At 42.7% G+C, this 19,796-nt stretch overlaps 1 protein-coding gene across 2 annotated transcripts in view; it reads left to right on the plus strand.

Annotated features, from left to right (window-relative positions):
• Nucleotides 1-259: 259 nt before the first annotated feature.
• Nucleotides 260-19,796, plus strand: part of VAV3 (vav guanine nucleotide exchange factor 3) — a 171,373-nt gene continuing 151,836 nt past the window's right edge. For both annotated transcript variants that reach the window (XM_055815071.1, XM_055815072.1), the window contains exon 1: nt 260-535. In XM_055815071.1, the coding sequence (XP_055671046.1) occupies nt 332-535 (204 nt within the window). In that variant the 5' untranslated portion in view covers nt 260-331. The remainder of the gene's footprint in view (nt 536-19,796) is intronic.

The following is a 19,796-nucleotide window of genomic DNA, read 5'->3' on the forward strand; positions in this document are numbered from 1 at the left end:
AGGAGCTGGGGCACCTGCGCGGAGCCCGCGGCCGGGACCACCGAGCACTCGCCCCCAGCGAACGGATCGAAGAGCGAAAATAAAGGGCCCGGCCCGGCCCCGGCCGCGCTGCGGGAGCCACCGGGCAGAGCCGCTCCGCGGGCGGGACGGGCCCGGCGCGGCCGCCTCCGCAGGCGCTGAGCGAGGCGGGGGCGGCCGGGACCCGCCGGTGCCGCCTCCCGGGGCGGGGCGGGCGCGGACACGGGGCGGGGCGGGCCGGGCCGGCCGCGGCGGCGGCGGGAGGGCGCAGCTGGGGCCGCCGCGGCCGCAGCATCGCGGCGCGGTGGCGGGGATGGAGCCCTGGAAGCAGTGCGGGCAGTGGCTGATCAGCTGCAAGGTGCTGCCGCCCAACCACCGGGTGACCTGGGACACGGCCCAGGTCTTCGACCTGGCGCAGACGCTGCGCGACGGCGTCCTGCTCTGCCAGCTCCTCAACAACCTGCGCAGCCACTCCATCAACCTCAAGGAGATCAACCTGCGCCCGCAGATGTCCCAGGTGCGGCCCCTCTGCCCGCCCGGCGCGGGGGCTCCGCGCGCTTTGTCTGCGGGGTGCGGGCGGCGCGGAGCCCCCGCGCCCGGCGCAGTCCCCGGCGCAGGTCCCCGCTGCCGCCGCGCGGGCGGGCCCGCTCCCGCTGGGCCGTGGGCTGAGCTGGGGCTGCCGCCGGTCTGAGCCCCGCCGGGCTCCTTCCCTTCGCCCTGCGGCCGCCCGGGCTCGGCGCGTCCCGGGCGGTGGGAGGGGGCGCGACCGGAGCTCCGGGCTCTCGGCTCCCAAACCCCCGTGAGGGCTCGGAGCCCGCAGCGGGGGGCGGCTGGGGGGAGCTTGGCCGAGCCCCCGCCGGGAGCCGCTCGGGCCCCTCACGTCGGGGCGGCCGCGCTGAGGAGAAGGTCCCGGCAGCGGCCGCAGCTCCAGGGCCAGCAGCGCGGCGTTTCTCTGTGCGTTACAATCTGGTACGAGGAGTTTGGGATGGAGACTGACCTCTGGCTTCTAGTTTCTCTGGTTACACCTGGGTACGCGAGGGGGGGGGGGGACCGGGAGGGCGAGGGCATCGGGAGCTGGGGAGCGCGGCGGGAGCGGAGCGGAGCCTGCCCCGACCGGCAAAGGGGCGGCCCAGGGGGCTGCAGGGCGAGCGGGGCCCCGGCAGCACTGGCCAGCTGGCCTCCGCATCCCTGCGCGACCCGCGGGGCCGAGCGCTCAAGAGTGACCAGCGATGGAAAACCGCGCTCCTGAGAGCTGGTTGCCTGTGCTGTGCTAGCTCCTTTTGTTTGGACCCTTTTGTATTTACCTTTTTAAATTGCTGTTGTGGTTAACTGATAATGAAGCTTAATTCCAAACCAATCTCCTTTTAAATGCGTTTTTTTTTTAGTTGGGACGGATGTTTTGTCCCTGTGCCCTGCACAGCTGGTGTCAGATACTGAGATGAGATGAATAAGTCAAGTGAGAAGGGGCTGTATAGTCACACACACACATACGGGCATGGCTGCCTGTGGCTGCGCCGCGCACACCTACGGCTTCCCCGGGCAGATGGCGGGGGGGACGCTGAACTTGTGAGCCTTTCGTGTGTTTTGCAGCGTTGAGAAACTGAAACATTGTAACGCCTCAGCCCCGGGATCCTGCTTTGGCTTCGCAGGAATAAAAATCGCCGTTCACTCTCAGGACACCGGCGAAAAGCGGCAGTAGACAATTAGGCTTTTGGGAAGAACGTTCTTTGTCCATATTTACCTGCAAAGCCGGTTATTTCCTTTCTTTACAATTTCTTTCTTTTATATATATATATATAAAAAGCTATGTTTTACTACCACGGGGACGTTTTCTGTAAACCCGCCGTGCAAAAAAGGGAAAAAAAGTGTCAGGTGTATTTCAGCTATCAGACCAAAAACTCGCAGACCCTTGTACTAGCCGTGGATGGTCTACAGGCTGTCCCCTGGGACCCGAGAGCTCCAGTGCCTGCTTGCATTGCACATGCGGAGGCAGTCCTGTATCTGAGCGATGGAGAGATGCAGAGGGTGGGCTCCTCCGAATGGAGGACATCTGGATAAGTTCTCTCTCTGCACCATTCGGACGCAGTGAGTTTCAGGACTTGCTAAACTGTGCCGGAGCCCTGGTTTATATTTTCATTATAGTTAGACTGATTGCTTCCAAACTGACCTTTTTTTTTCAGTTGAGCTTGCAGTACTAAAAATACTTTGCATATGAACCGTTGGAAATGGTTTCTTGCCCTGCTTAGAATGGATATAAAGTATGAAAACAGATTCTTATTTTTTTTTTAATGAACTAGAAAGCTGTCCTCATGATATCACACAGTATTTTCTGAATAGCTAACTCATTGAATCAACTTCAGTTGGAGATTATTGTTGCTTGTCTGGACCAGTATTACTTAATTTTATTTTTGATGAATTAAAACCGTGGTGGTCTCCTTCTGTCTACTGAAAAGTATCAAAACACTCTGCTGTCGTCTTTCGTAGAGCAGGTTTGGGAATAGATTAATATTTATTTCTCACAGTGCGTTTGAACAATGATTATAACTGTAGATCTTGGATTACTTATAATGCGTATTTTGAACTCGAGCTTAATAAATGTCTGGTGTAGCTACTGGAATTGTTTCACAGCTATGACAATTGCCTCCTCCTCTATGCCTGAGGAACCTGCTGCAGACTGTTCTGTCCACTGGTGCATTTCTGCCCTACACTGATTTCACCCTTGAAATAGAGGAAACTGTTGCTGGATCAAAACCTATAATGAATAACTCTCCACAGCATTAAGTTTACTGGGAATGTTACCTTTGTTTTCTGTGAGATCGAGTTGGCCATCCTAATGAGTTTCTGTGGGGTTTAATGAAAAGCCTCTTGGGGGAGATACTTTCTGCTGGAGAGGATCACTCAGTGAAAATTTCAGATATTGTTATTAAAAATGCAGCAGGTTGAAATTCTGCAAGTTGCTTGTAGTTTGTTGCTAAGGCTGCAGAAAGCACTTAGCAATAATGCTGAAGTCTCAGAAGCCTGAAGATTATTATTTGGTGAATTCTACTTGGAGATGAACTCCAAATTGTGAGTTTTGTCAGAATAATACTTGTCAGTAAACTAATAAGTTTGCTGCATGATAGGATCTCGGGGTCTCATAGAAACACTAGTTAACTCTCCTGTTCCTTGCGGGCTAGTGACCTGCAGACATCAGAGGCATGGGGTGCCAGAGCAGAGTGGGCCTTAGGATGGAAGTCATCTTGGCCACCAACTGCTTAGTCTGCCTCAGTATGCTGCTGTGTCTGCGCTGGTTAGCTGAACCATTTGAACCTCATGTGGCCCTTATCTGTCATCTTCTAGAATAGAGCTGCAGCTCCTGTACTCCCTGATCTGATGTTGTGTTCTGCTGCAAAATCTTAGAATGGCTCAGGGGATTCTTACTGCACAGGTTTTTGAGCAATAAAACCAGAATGAAAAGGGTGGCTGAAGGTTTCATGAATGGGCCTTGTGGAAGGCAGACTGTGTGATTTTAGCTTTGTCTTGTACTGCCGTTGACATTTGTCAGGCCTTTATGAACCAAGTTTTCGTGTCTTGGGGGTTAGTTATAAGTGTAGCAGTGCCAAAGAACAGGAAAGTGAGAGATGGTGCTTCAGGCAGACCTGGGAGTAGATGTCAGGCCTCTGACACAAAAGAGTAGTGTCTTTTCCATTTCGTTACATATTTATTTTTTTCAGAATGAATATGGCACATCAGATGTCAGTGATGCTCATCAGCTTTGCTCAGTAGACTTTGGTAACCCCTTATAAACTACATCAGAAATGTAGAGGGATTGTGACTGATGCTGCTGCTTCAGATGCTGCTGCTTCAGATGCTGCTTTTTGGCAGAGCCTTGTTCAGTCAAACAGAAGCACTGTTGCTTTGCTTTGTGAGCACCCGGCTGCTGCTGGCCCTTGGGGGCAGGAATAGAAACTGAGACTGGTGGTGCTCAGCATTGCAACACAGACACGTGCTTGGCCAAATGGCAGTGGTTATGTTGTTTTTTATGGCTAGCACGGGAACTGCGTGCCTTTGTCCCACCGCCGGCCACGCACCTTGTGTCACAGCTGTTCTTGTGTGTGGGCTGTTTTATGTATTTGAAATCTGTGGATTCAGCTCCCCTACCTTTTTGGAGATAACAATGCCTGTGTAAAAGAAGTGTCTTTGTGGTTTTAGATTACAAAACATTGGGTTTAGGAGCTATTTGAATGCTGGCTGTTTTCATCTGCATTACTGTGTGTTTATGAAAAATTTATATTTGGTTAGTGGAAGTTGTCCTTTGAAGAACAGAAGCCGATTCAGTCAGTTATGCTTTCCAGAAAGTAAGCCTCAGATGTGAAAGTATAAACCTTGCGTATGTAAAGGATGAGGAGTGTTGTTGCTTTGCCCCGATGAAGCTTAGACCTCCAGGCTGCCAGCTGAATGCTGCCTGGCTCCTGTCTGAGAAGCTGGCACGTCTCAGTGCTGGGTGCCCTGTGAAAAATTGCACATGGGCTTTGTATGAGGTTGGAAACGCTTGGATTCAGGGACATTTATGTCCAGGTTCCCGCCGCCCCGCCCCGGTGACTGAACAGAACAGGAGAGTGTTGCCTCTACTAATTGCTCTCTTGTCAAGGCCCAAAACCGCTTTGCTGTTTGACCTCCTGTAAGCTGGTATCGTTGGTTGTTATTTTCAACCAGCGCATGTGCCACCAGAAAAGGAAATTTGGAAATTGGATGAAATAATGTCATTTGGCCTTTAACTATAGGGGAGACTGCCTGTTTCAGGCTCGAGTGTCGGTGTTTTGAAAGTAGTCTTATTTGCAGGCACCATGTGAAGAAGCACTAAACCTTGCAGCTAGTGGGAATGGAGCTGAAGAGGGAATGTACTAAAGGAATTGCAGAGATGTAACTGGTATGCTAGTGATTTGTAGGGTTTCCCCTGCGCCTGAAGTGTAACATCCGTGCTTGGTGACAGTGAGATGGAGGATGGAGAGTGGTAGCTCAGCATCTGCATCTTTCATGGGAGCTGTTCACTGTAGCAATTCACTTCTGTCAGATGCCTCCTCTTGGCTAGTTTAGGCTGGTGAAAATAATACAAATAAAGTGATCCATAACAGAGATTACTGATCCTAATATTTAATCATAAACATACAAGAATTTAAGTAATTTATCACCAGAAGTATAAAGCCTAAACCAATGGATTACAGTGGATTTGCAGAAGATGTCATCTGTTTAATGCTTATCTTTAGTACTTTGCAAACTGGTTTTGAAATGGTTTTTGCAAGGCATTTGGTTAACTTGTGAGAGATTGCTAAACAGGAAGACTGCACTTAATTCAGTGCTGGCATGGGAGTTTACTAAAGGGGATGCTGACATAGATTAAATATTAAAAATAACTGTTTCCTATTATTCTAATAAAAATAAACAAAATATCCCTCACTTTGTATTAAAAGTTCAAATGTTTTCTAATTTTAGGGAGTTACTTTTTTTGGAGTAGCCATGTAGTCTAAAGGAAGTTCATTATCTTTGTCATCCACATTATATTTTTGAGTGGCAACTGAGCTTTTGAGTGCGAGTTTATTTTTCTTGGTTACAGTGGTATCAGGTAGCCTCAGGATGTGGGTGTGCTGAAAGGCATACCTCTCCGTTTCCTCTTATCCTGCCCTTGGCTTGGAGCTTCCCCATCAAAGGGAACCATGATCTTCTGCTCCTAACTCGGTGAGCGTGCATCCCACCATCCTACCTAGCAAGCTTCCCGCAGGTGGGTACGTTTCCCTGTGCTTTCCCTCATGTGTGCCTCCCCACAGTCATGGCACTTGCACCCCGCTCCCCCTCCCCCCTTTCCAAATTTTAGCTTAGCTCTCATGTGCCAAACGTCAGGGTATCAAACTTCATATGCCATGTGGCTCTGCAAAGGAGGAAATGGGAATTGCCTCTTGACTCGGCATCTTATCTAAAAGAGGAGTGGGATGTGAGTGGATGTGGTGAGCTCTGTGCATAATGATGTCATTTAGGCCTTGGATCTTAGGAGGGACCAGGTGAGCTAAATGAGAAAATGAAAGAGATTCAGATTGGTGTTTGTGGCCCTTCCCAGGAGTCATGGGATATCAGTAACCTGTTTTCCTTGGACAGAGAGATCTTTGAGAGAACTGGTGTGCAAAATAACTCTTACTCTGTGTTTGCTTGTTATGTTAGGTGCTAGGTTATTAAGTTAAGAAAGTACCAGAAAGATACTTTTAGATTAATACATTTTTTTCTGAAACTGCAAAACTTTTTGGGCTTGAACAAGAGTTTGGGAACTGGTTCAGTTTTTATCAGTGTGTAGAAAGAAGAGATGTGTTCAAAAAAACCCCATCTTTTTGAATTTTTAAAACCTGAGTGTATATATTCCATATAATTATTTGTAAAATAATTTTTGAACTTTTCAGTTTTTTTCAATCTCTTTGCTTACTTGCTGGTACTTAGTCCACTAAATGTCTTTACCACATTTAACTTCATTTCTGTTATTCATCTAAATGAAAACTGTGTTGGCTATAAGATATATATATTATCCATAAAAGATACATTTATCTATATATATGTTATGTGCACATGTGCATATCTTACACATGTTGGACTTGGTAAAATATTTTGAACAGACATTTGTTCAAAACAAACCCTTAATATGACCTCTATGTTTTGTGCTAAGAAAAGCAACTGATAAAATAGTGACCCAGTTTTTCTAGGTAATTCTTCCTGCCTTAAGAAGGTGGAGAAAATAGTATTTGAAAACTGATGTATTGATATTTTTTTTTTAATTGATTCACATTGACTCTTTGGTTGGGGGGAAAGGAAAACTGCAGTTGCACCGTACTGTAAAGCTTATTTTGCATGCTATATTTATCATACAGTTATTAAATGCAGCATATGTACCTTGCCAAGAATTGTCTCAAATGTCCCCTCCTGCACAAGCTCTTAGTATGCTGGAAGCTGTCTAATGCGTTATCAGGATAAATATTTATACTGGTTTCTCACAGAGGCTATAGTGTATGCCAGCAGTGGATAATTTAAATTAATGTCTGTGTATGGCATGCTGCTGTATCATGTGGGAGAAGCAGAGTTATTTTCTGAGACTTGTCTGACAAAGGTGGGAGACCTGTGATACTGGCAAGTTGAAGGACTGCTTATGGAAAGAAACTAATAAATCAAGAGGGCTCAAGGGGAGAGAGAAGGATATATAAGAAGAATATATGGGAAGTAGGAGGAAACAATCAAACAAATATGAGGTAGAGTGAATGGTCAGAAGAAGTTGGGAAGCTGGATTGAAGGGGGGAGGTCAGAAAGGAAGACACTTAGGGGTTTAGAGAGAGGGCAGGAAAAATCAGTTTAAGATTCATCCCAAGGTAAGTACAGAAAACCGGTCTTGGATATGCTGTTATTCTGTAATGACAGTGGCATTATTGTTTAATGGTGGCGTGTTGCTCTTAGTTACAGCGTACTGTCTTGGCACCGTGAGGTCCAGGAGGCTATTTACCAGGCTGCAGCACTGCACATCTGGATGGGTTAGTGCAATACGCTGGTGCAATTTGCGCACTAGTGAGACAGAGGATCTTAGAATTTTTGCACACATTCTTTTCCCCCCTCTCCTTTGAAGGTCAAAAGAGTTCATTAAATTGTCTGTGTAAAGATTGAATCTTAGGTGTAAAGAAGGAAGTACAGAGGGTAAGGCAAGGGCTGCAATGTACGAGGCAAGGCAGCTGCTGGTGGTTAAGGGGTGATGGGGAGGACCCTGGAGGAGCGTGGAGGAGTGTGGTGGTGTGGAGGAGCGTGGCGGAGCGTGGTGGTGTGTATGTCATGGCCATATCGGTGGGGACTTGGCAGGTCCTGGCGTAGCTGAGCCTGAGCTTGGCTCGTGTGGCTGTTGGGGAGGAGGGTTAACTGGGAGCAGCAGCTAGCAGGCTGGTGAGAGGCATGGGCAGGAAGGACTTTGAGAACACACTTTGAAAGTGGTAAAATAGAGACGGGCAGGGAAAGAGACTTCTGGTGAAGTGATGTTGGCTCCTTGACCAGTAGCTGACCTGGATGGGAATGGAGCAAGTGCCTGTGGCTGCAAAGGAAACCTGCTGGAGCGTGCTCCCCTCTGCATGCCTGCCGTGTGCCCCGGGAGATCGCCTCCAGACCCAAGTGCATCACTGCCTGTCGCAGGCGGGGAAGTCCTGGCTCATGCCCTGCATTACATGGGTGTCTCTGCGAACAGAGGAAGATGTATTATTTTTTAAGTTCAGCTGTCTTGTATTGTACTACAATCCGAAATATTTTAGGCCTGTAAATTGCCTTTGCTTTCAATCAGAATTTTATTTTATAATTGGTTAGTAGAGATTCAGTTAATCTGTCATTACCTATTTTCACTAGTTTTATCCCTCTAAAAATCACTTGAAAGTTATTTTGAATGATACATAAAATGTGATGATTTCTTTGCAAAAGAAACAAAATGTGTATTTGACATTGTTATAATGTTTTCTGAAAAAAATGCAAAACACAAAAAACATTTCTTAAGGCATTTTTTAAACTGGTGTAGTTTAGCGGGGCAAGATGATTCATATTCATATTTCCAAAATCCTTAGATGTGCCCTTTAATCCTTGATACCATCAAGTTTACCTGTTTGTTTCTGAGTTCTATAAGGGTATGTAATGTATAATCTATGCTTAGGATACTTTGTACCTCTGCTTATTCCTGCATTCAGATAATTTCTACACAGAAAGGAGTCTTATAGTCAACTAAAGCAGAATGATTTAAGCTCAGCCCTTGAAAATTTTGTCTGTCAAAGCAGCCTCACTTCATTGTTGTGTAGGACATTTGATGCTAAAAAGAAATTTTAGCATTTGGGCATTAGTTTGTATGGCCAAACTAAATTAATAGAGTAATAATGACAGCATTATTGTGGCCTGTGTAGTTCGTTATGCTTTGTTGGTAGTCAAGATTTAAATTATACTTACGTGTTCCAGTGACTGACTTCAAATTCCCACCAACTACTACCCCATGTAGCAGTGATGCCTTACATCAGTTGATACAAGGCCATGAGGGCCGTGTTGTTTTTCCCTCTGACTTCCTAAGGATCTATAATTAAATATGCCTGACTCCAGTGCAGAAATGGTAGATGGAGGAGCACACCTTCACTGCACTTAGGTACCTGTCAGATTTTAGGTATCTCTGGATGGAAGTATGGTGATCGTATATAGTACTACCATGTGAACTGTAAGTCAGGGTAAACACTTATCAGTCGTATTTAGCTCAAGCTTTAAATTTCTTTTTCCTGGAGAATAAGTAAAAAGTAGGAAACACCAGAGAGAATGTTTGAACAGTTGCTGTTGCCTGTACCTTCTTTTACTCTCAAAATAGAAAGGCTGAGACTCCCTGAAGTGCCCTTGCTGGTTGCTGCCTTTGGGCTCATGGTCAGTTGATGTCCGGTTGGTTAAAAAGGGATTTCTGCCAAGCTTTAAAAAAACCACACTTGTATTTAGGCAGCTATTTTGAAAACCTGTTCACACTACTTGGCAGTTCAAGTTTTGCATTTCAGAGCAGTACTAGTTTTGCTAAATTGCACCAGGTTGTGTAAGGAAACATTTAAGTTTCACTTTCTTTTAGTGGTTTACCCTTTCAGTGTGTGCACAGAGCGATGTAGGGTTTCAGGTTGTATCTCATACTACTCTGAGCTGGCAATTGCTTATTTTTAAATATTGAAAATTCCTGCTGAGCTTTGATTTCCCACCTTCCTTTTTTTTTTTTTTTTTTCGGTTCTTGCTTAGGTTTTGGGATGCTTGAAATGAAGTAATGGTTTTTGGACCTTGTCTGGTGCAGAGGGCTTGTTTGGGATGTGAGTGTGTCCTCTTAGGGCTGTTTGATTCTAGGGAATTCCTAGAACATTTTTAAAAGTGGAGAATATGTTAAAACCTTAAGTGGTCTTTACCAGGTGTGTAAATTTCCTGAGGTTTCTTGTGAGTCCTGAATGGGTTTCACCCAAGCCTTTTGAGTTCTGCTTGTCCCTGTTGTGTCCTGATCTTCTTTTTATCCATCACAAAGGGCAGCATGAATTTGCCCACTGCTGTGGCTTGGTGTGAATCACTACAAGTAGTCATGAGAAAGTTATTCAGGGTCTGTGTTCATTCAGTTTGCACTTGTGGCTGGCAGCACTGAATATGGTGATGCATCTTCTATGTGGATTGTGCTGAGGCTGCTGATTTCACTGTAAAATATGCTGAACAGATGGCAATCTTTGTAAAACCTGAGATTTAACTCCACATTTGTTGTTCTCAGTGATGCCTTTAAGCAATATTGCTGGTTAGAAGGACTGTGCCTTAGAAAAGGCTTGTAGCTACTGTCTCTGTGCTGTTGCAGGTTTTATGAAGCGTTACAGAAATTACTCCAGTAATCCTATTGGAATGCCTTTATAGTTGTATCGGAGTCCTAAAGATTTCTCTTCCTGCGGAAGACCCTGGTAAATTGATTAGCTGAGATGAAAGCCTTTGCTGACTGGGACCTGTGATTTGCATGCGAATGCAGACATGGTGATGGGAGAGGGTGCGATGCAGGAATGGCTGAGCCATGCTGAGAACAGGGGGGCTGCTCTTCATGAGAAACTCTTGACTGGTGCATATTTCAAATTTGTGTGTCTTCCTAGCTATAATTGCTTAGATTCATGGGACCCTGGGGAATCTGCTTAATTTAAACTATCTGCATTCTCTTTTCTGAGAATTTAGGTTTTTGTAGCTTGTAAGTCCCATAGCATATCACACTATTTCAAGAGCACAGAGCTCTAGCAGTAATAAATGTAACGTGAATTATTCTCTAGTGTTAAAAATTATTTAACTATATATAAATATTATATATAAAAATATGTAACTATTATGAAAAAAATATCTTTTGCAGTTATCTGTGGGATTCCTGGTTATAATGACAAGTATCCTTGGAGGGTGGTGGTTTTTTTTTTTTTTTTTAAAAAAGAAATTGTAAATTGTTTGCCATGGCCAATGGGAGAAACATAAGAAAAAAACTGCTAATAAAAAAAAAACCCTTCTGAAACAGGAAGGAAATGTATTTTAGAACATTGTCTCTTAGGTCACCTCACTAGGAATAGGCCTGAGGAGTAGATCCTTCTTCCATCAGTAGTATAACAGTGGCCATGAATGCATGTGGCCTCTGACTAGTGGTGAAGGAAGGCTGAGATGTTCTCCTTTGGGGCAGAGCTGGTGTTCTGCTGGCGTTTCTCTGTGTAGGTTTCCTGATGGTGGTTATCATATGAATTAAGGACATGGTCTTTATGGCTTAGAACTCATCGCCATTTCCATGCTGTAGGAGGGCAGGTGTGGGGAATGGCTCTCTAAGTCTTAAAGGTAGTTTCAGAATTTGTGGCTCAACATGCAGGACCACAAATATGTTTTGCTAACCCACTTAGGAGTCTTATTTCCAAACTTAAGTGATGTCTCTTTTTTCATTCCAGTGAGGAACAGTGTTTTCACCTCATGCTGTTTGTAAAATTCATGGTGGAGCAGTTATACAGGAAAACTATTCCTCAAAAGGTTTTGCAGGAATGCCATTCTTGGGAGATGTTCTTTAAAATGTTTGGAAAAGAAATGCAGTAGTATTTACCTTTTCCTCTTTTGTGCTGAATATTTTTAGAGTTTGACCTCAAAATCCAGTGTTTCAATAAAGTCATGTTAAAGTTTAATGAAATTAAAATGCCTTTCATCTTGATTTGAAAAAGCAGCAGATTTTGAAATGTTAGGATTTCTGTATGATATTACACTTTCCTGTCAGCTCTTTTCCGTTTTCCCTGTTTCTTGCATTTTTCTGCCTTGACTTGTGTGGCTTGATCTTATTTATCTATCAGAAACCCAGGCTGCTCTCTGATTAGTAAGCATTGCTCTGACAGGTTTGGGCTCTCCCCTCCTCTTCTTTCCTTCTTGTCTCTACTTCTCCCTCATTTTGACTCATCTCAGTTCTGCAGCTTGTTCTGTGCTCATGCTTTCTCCCCTCAGTCTGGACTATATTACTTTCACCTTCTCCATTTGCCTTCCCCCTCGCTCTGGTATTTTCTTCTCCCTCCAGTGCATCTGTTTCCTCTTTCACTTCTTTCCTGATGCTCTTTCTTCCTTTTGGCTGTTTTCCCTGCTCTGTTGTCTTCACTGTTCCTGTTGGCCTCATCCCTCTGCAGATCCTCTGAAATCTGTTTCCTACATGGATGAGGGCACGTCTCCTCCAGAAGCTGCTTCCCGCCTAGGTGAGAGCGCTGGGCAGGAAGGCTCGAGTGGAAGTTACATTTTTAGGACCAGCAAACACAGGGGTTTCAAGGGACCAGTCAGCACTTGAACAGCGATTGCATGTTGGTCTATTTTGAGCTGCTTTTAAGTCACTACTTTTTGTAAATGGTCATTGCTTTGCTTTTTGTCCATTATTATAAAAAATTATGTCTCCTTCCTATTGCAGTCAGAGGTTTCCAACATGTGTCCCCCCAAAAAACTGTTCTGCTGCTTGCTACAGGTGATGGGGCAGATCACTCTAGTGGGAAGTGGTGAGGGTGAAAGCTAGTTCTGGGAGTCTGCAGGGTCAACCAGCCACTAATGCTGGAAACTTGTTCTTTTCAAAGGCAGCATCACTTGATTCCTGCCCTTCCCACCAAACTCTGAAGGTTTGTGCCACCATGGCATTGCTTGAGCAATATTTTTCTAGGGTTGAGTCCTGAGGGAGAGCATGTGGGGATGGGAATGTTAGTTATTTTTAAGCACTTCACAGATTGATTATCTATGTTGCTTGCAAGGCGGAAATACCCGGCCCTGCTAGCCAGTGTGCTCATCCTGCAGCTCCCTTGTGTTAGGCATCAGTCTCCATGGTTTCTTTCTTTATCCGCTGAGCTCCACTCACTGTTCAGGGGCTGATAGATGTCATAATTTTATTTCTGCTTCCCAGGCTGGAGGTGAGAGAGCTATTTATATTCAATGCGAAACAACCGCTACAATAAGTGTCTATGTTGTGAGATTTGCATTTGCAGTATCGTGGTGTCCCTGAGGGATTATATTGGTAGCTAGTAGCAACTATAAATCAGGTTAGATGGAAATTTAAGCAAATTTTATCAGAGATTACTTAGAAACTCTATTTTATTCAGCTACAATTTGTTTCTTTGGGTTTCTGGAGTTTTACTTGCTTGCTTTCTGTCGACAGACAGTCTTTATAGGCATGGTATAATTCGTAAGCATTGCAGGCAGAGAAAGTGGCGATGTCCAGCTGGTGATTCCACTGAAGTCTGTGGATGTGCTGTAATTGAAAGCTCAGTAGAGTCAAGGTATAGATGGTCAGTAAATGTCCTGTAAACAAGCATCTATTGTCTTCATTGGTTCACATAATTTCTCCCCATGTGATGGTGAAGCATTCTCATGGGACTAAATCACAATTCTGTCGTGCAGTTCCAGGCTTAATGGAGAACATGTATTTGAATAATTACTGTGATATTTATTCTACTATGCTGGCCAGTTTTATGGTTTCATATAATTTGAAGCACTAGAGCAATTTTAAAGTATTTGTTTCATGATGAGATACTGATGAAAACTTAATCTGGGTCAGTGGTTATTTTACTTCAGTATTGGATCCTTTAACTTCAGAATAATTTTCCTCACATGTCCCTTCAGAACTGAAATACGCTTCTGGGAAGGAGGTGGCTTTTGCGTAGTTTTCTAGCTGCATTGATGCTTTCCATCATTAAAGTTTTCCACTCTAAAGTCTGGCCCACTCTTTTATGTTTCCTTCAACTTTACTCAGTTTTTGTAGTTGTGAGACTGATTTTTGACTAGGGAAATTCCTTTTAAAATTTGTTGTACTCTTCAATTTAGTCATATTATTTTCCAATTATTACCATGTCTCTGTATTCATTTATCAATGTGTTTAGTCTTATAAGTCTCTGTGCAGGACAGGAATGAATATGCTGTTTTCCTTCTCTTATGGGGATGTTGCCCCTCCTGTATCACCTACACATATGGCCTGTTTCAGTGAATTTCCTGATGCTTGCTTCTGTGGAATTTTCTCATTTTTAGTAGGAGTCCCTTTTCCTGTAAACAAACATGTTAGATGTGGTCTATGACATTGTGAAGGTATTTCTGCATGTTGGGAAGTAACGCTGTACCCTAGTCTGTGTCTGAATTTTTTTTTCTTTTTTGGAAATATTATTGATTGAAAGTTTGCTAATGTCCCGAGGGGAAAGTAAACTAGAGATCTTGGGCAGCCACAGATTCACTGGAAAGACGCATGATGACCAAATACTTTGTGGGTTTTTCTATCAACATTAGAAAAATTATTTCTGTTACGTCTACTCCCCTAGTATTAATGATAACACGCTGTTAATTGCCTTAGGATGATTAAAACCTTCTTTGGAGGTAGAAGTCTTCCAAGAATTAGAAGGAACAAATAAATGAATGGCAGATGTTTCCTTCCCGCCTCCCCTGCCCCTGGCTGGCTTTGAAATGGATATGAGTTTTTAATCATCAAACTTAAAGTTTTCAAAACAGGAGTGGCTGACAAAAAGGAGAAGTGATTTCTGTGTTGTGTTAGGAGGTCCTTGGATTTCCTACGCATGTTCTTCAACATCCTCTATTGCATTCAAGAAATTACCACATTTAACAGACTTGGCAGTAACTTGACTTGCTTTAATAGAGATGGAGATAGGACAACTTATTTTTTTACTAGTTCTCTGCTGCTGTCAGAAAAGAAATATCAGAAATACCCTCCAGTGGCAAGGCATGCTGGTGTTAAAGAGGGAATTTCATTTGGACCAGAGTCTAAGACTTGTTTTGTACTCTAGCTCTCTGCTGACATTACAGGGTTGACCTCAAGCCCATTATTTTCAGTCTGCTTTTCAGTAGCAATCATGCTAATTGATCTCCCCCAAAAATGTGCTTTGAAGTTTAAAAGTTTAAAATCTGTTGAGGTTGAAATTACTTCCTGCTGGTTAGATCTAGTGATTTACAAAAAAATTTAAGTTAAACTGTTGTTACATGAATCATTTATTGCTTACATAGACTGGTAAATATTACTCCTGATATCTAGTTGATGGTTTTGCTTGTTTTTTACTTAAAAAATAAATTGTGTGTGGAGTAGTTGCATCTCTTAACTGTGGTGTTGCTGTCGTAAGTGGATAGGGCAGACATAGTAAAAAGTAATACAGAAGGTGGACAGCTTATTAGTCCCCCTGCCATCCTTCCAGAGCAATTTTCTCTGTGAATTACAGAGAACAGACTTCTATGAACTTCAGTTTGCATTGCTTATCGCTGGCAGTGTATGCATTTAGCAGGTTTTAGCAGGTGTTTGGATAACTTTTGCCTCCACAGGTTAGACTGCTACCCCTTGCTACCTGGAGGAGACTTCTGAAGCAGGTGGGAAGGCTTGAGCAGGGTGGCCGCCATGGGAGGGTTTGCCGAGAATACACATGGAGATGCTCTCCTCCTGATGGGGTGGCCTCTGGCTGGTAGAGGATCTCAACAGAGGTTTGGTAGACCTGTGAGTCACGTTCAGAGGATCAGTCAGTTTGGTCAGTCATGTGTGGCACGGCCATTCTCAGCTGGGGAACAATGAGTCACAAACTTAGGAGTTTCCAGTCCTTGGTATAGAAAACACCCACATAGCTGCTCTTGTGGTTCATTCAGAAACAAATGAGCAGTGCAAAAGTTAAATAATTGGGCTGTATACTTCAGATCCCTACTTTATACTAACTTCTAGTATTTTTTTTAAACATATTGAGAGGTAGCTTATTATTGTCACAATGGAAAAAATGCTGGTTTCTGAAAAAAAAAATAAAAAAATTAATATTAATACAAATATTTCCTGAAGAATATAGCCAGAAAACTAGTTGCAAGGGTCTATTCTAATTGTTTTGCCTATTTACACTCCTGCCCTTGTTTCACAGTCTCACTTATTCTGATCCATTCAAAAGGATGTTGCTGAATAATTTTTCTGTCTAGTTGTTCAGACTATATTATCTTCTTTCAACAAATCGAATGAGTTTGTTTTTTTGCTGCAGGGATTCCATGCTGCTCTTCTGCTTATCTGACTTAAAGGCAAGAGTCAGCCTTGCAGTATTATTGTGTCCACTTGTCTGAAAATCACTCTTATTACTTGTCCTGTGCTGAAAACCATCTCCATAGAGAGGCAGAGGAAGATCTGTCGTTGTTATAAATTCCCAGTTACAAATTGCATTTATATTGATTTTGTTATTCTTTCTAATCTCTACTTGCTTTGTTGTCTTACCAAACTATTATACCTTTTAGAAGACAGTAACTCGTCCAGGATCATATTGTATTTTTTTATTTCATTGTATTGTTCTACAGACTATTCAGCTAAAAATAATACTAAACAGAATCAGATGTAAAGCTAGGTTTCCTAGATAAAATCTGGGCTTCCTAGACATTCTTACAGCTTAGCTCCAATGTTTGCATTCAATGTTATTTAGAAAAAACACCTAAAGAATCATTTGTGTTGTAGTGATGTTCTGTTAGGCAATTTAGCAAGCTGATGTCTGTTCAGAGGTCTGAAAGTACGTTATAGCAGCTGTTCTTATTGCTTTTGTATGTGTTCTTTTGTATAATAGGTTTTAAAAAATATTTGCCTATGGCTTGCAGGCAGGCAGATGCTTTCACTGTCCCTACATTATGTTGCTACGTTTCCTTTATGTATGCATCAGTGCCAAAACCAGTAATAGGTTACTGCTCATGCAGATGTTTCTTTAGCTATGACAAGAGTGACTGTTGATTTTTTTTTTTCTGATGTAGATTTATGCTAGTAGCCAGTATCTTGCTATGATTTTGGTGAACCTTTTTAAACTTAATTTTGTTGAGTCTATTAAATACAATAGGGATGTATTTATAAAACCAAGTTAAATTCTGCATCCTGCTAGCATGCACTGTTGCTAAAATAGTAAATATTTAATTGATTTGTTCTTTGTGTATGAGTACCTTATGATTTTAATAGGATTAATTTTATAAATAGAACAGGCAGGATCCAGCTGCCTTCACTAAGTTCAGAAGACCAGCAGAGCACTGCATGAGGACTTCCTATGTTAGTGGTTCCCAGGTCCCCTCTATGGTAGAACATTTCCAGCACCGATGTGTATATAATTTGTAAATTTGAGAAATGAAAATATGAGCATGAAACTGACAGTAGCCATTTACGCAGTCCTTTCAGGGATGGGGAATAACTTTTGTAAGTGTTTTAAACAGTGGTTCAGGAAATTTGCTTTTCATGAGGTCACCAATATATGTGCACTGTCGTTCTGAAGTTATTTAGCTGGAAGTTAGTAGCATAAAGACTGGGATGAGTTCTTTAAATGACTTTAAAATGATCCTTAACACAGTTCATCATCTACAGACACTTGGAATAATGTGGCAGAACTCAAAGCACATTGTACTTTTATAATTGGAATTATTATTTTGTTTAGATTATTCTGTAGACCTTTTCTCAAGGTGATCATACAGCAAAAGTGAAAATATCTGGTGGCAAGGTATTTGGCAGTAGAGTCTCCTGGGTAGTTATGTAAGTGGAGCTATCTTATACACAACAACTCATTCTGCCCCCTGCTCCTTACAGCTGTTTCACCAGCACCCCTTGATTTTGTAATCTATATTGCAGGAACTGCCAATAGACAATAATATAAAAGCTTTTTGTCAGTATGCTGGTTGCCTTTTGCACTGCTGGAGGGTTTAGTTATTGTGGGATCTGAGAAACCACACTGGAGACTGTGTGGGGAGGCATTAAGCTTGCTCCACATCTTGAGCTCCATGCTGCTGTCTTGTTGAAAAGGTAGCTTTCACGTGTGGTCTTGTACGATCTCCCATGGACTTTACCTGCTGAAGACTGAGGACCAGATCTTTCAACAGTTATGTTGTGTTTTTTACTGAAACCTGCCTTTATGTAGGTTATAATGAGCTGTTTGAAACAACCATCTATATTACAGTAACTTAAGAATAATTTTCTTTATTGAATTGTAGAAGAATGTGATACTTGTATCTGAAGACTCAGCGCACAGTATGGTTCAGTTATGCAGACTTCTCACAGGCGCCCATGTACTCCATTTAAAAACCTGATTGTACTGTAGCAAATTGGCTGAAAGTCCAGATAATTCTAAATTATACTCTGCTGCAGGGCTTTCATAGTATTTGGGTTTTTTTGCCATTTTATTGTTCTGGGCTATCTGATAAATACTGACTTGTGCTCTAGGATTTTAATTCTACTTTTTTTTTTCCTTCTTTTCATAAATATCCTTCCTTCTCAGGAGACTGCACTCATAGTTACATTTTACTTTGTGAGATTCCAAATTGACATCCTCTGAAATAAAGTTTTGGACCATTCATTGGTGTACCTCAAATGTTACTGTGAGGCAAGGCATCAATATGAGTCAGCCATGACATCAAATGGGCCACATATAGAGGTGACAGTTGAATTTCCATGAGCATTCACTCATTTGCCTCTGCTGAAATGATCACAGCTGTTAATTCATACTAGTGGAAGTAGGTGTTTATGTGATTTTGACACATCTCCCACACAAATTTGGGCTGCCTTTAATGATGCATTTCATTTTGGCAGACAGCTGGGGTGAGTGAATGCAGCCTTTTGGACAGCAAGGACCTATGATGATGCAGAGCTGAAACATTTTGTGTCAGGTTTACCTTTCATTTTTTGTCAGCCGCCTTAAGGAAGGAAACCTGCAGCTTCATAAGGAGTCACCTGACTTTAAGTTGATGTAGTAAATTAATGTTGCTGATGGTAGAATTTGTTCTAAAACTTACTAAAGTCTTGCATTATATCAATGTTTGTTTCACTTTGAATTCCTGAATTAGGAAGGTTACATGTCACTGAAGAAATGGTGTGCAGTTTGCCTAACACTGGCTGGATTTCAGAGTGAGTCTGTGTGGAAAACAGTTTGTGGGTAAAAAGACATTAGCCTCTATGTTTTTAGAATTGTATTTTAACTGATTTTCCCCTCACAATTTTTGGAAGTTGAGAACTATTAATGTTTCTGTGTCCTGATTATCACAGGAATTGCAGTTGTGGATCAAACCAGTCTTTCATCTACTTCAGTATCTCATCCTCATCTGGACCAGATTCTTCAGTACAGTAATTTGTTCCGATAGACATCTGTGGAAGATGTAGGACCCAAGGGTTTTTGCAAAGTGCCTTTGCAGAGGCTTGTTTTGCACCCAAAACATTCATTATGTTACTATGCATTGTGGCTCGTTGTACCATTGCAGTCTACTGCATAAGCTACAGTGCTCCCATATTGTCTAGTTGTGGTCTCCTGTTTTGACAAGGATGTAATAAAATGAGAAAGGTGCAGAGAGGGCCGGTAGAGGTTTTCAAAGGTATGAAACAATAAGGAACAGTTCAATCAAAAAAGAAGGGTTTTTCAGCTTTGAAAAGGGGCAACATTGAGGAAGAATATGAGAGGCCCAATAAAGAGAAAATTATTTGCTGTCCTTTCTAGTGCGGAAACAGAGTTATCCAATGCAAGTGGTAGATAACCTATGCAAAGTAAGCAAGGTGGGAGATACTTCCTGACTTAGAAAGTGTGTTCTGTGAGATTTGTGCCCCCACCCTTAAAAAGCCCCCAAAACTTCAATTTCTGTGTGGTCTGTGTAGTAGCTTTTAAGTATTTCCAAAAAGCCATGTCATTAATACTGGAAATCTTTTTAACCCTCATTAGAGGTAATGCAATACTACAAATGATTGGACCAAATTAAAATCTGTCCCAGAAATCATTGAAATACAT

Source organism: Falco peregrinus, chromosome 10 (assembly GCF_023634155.1).
Source record: "Falco peregrinus isolate bFalPer1 chromosome 10, bFalPer1.pri, whole genome shotgun sequence".
Lineage (NCBI taxonomy): Eukaryota > Metazoa > Chordata > Aves > Falconiformes > Falconidae > Falco > Falco peregrinus.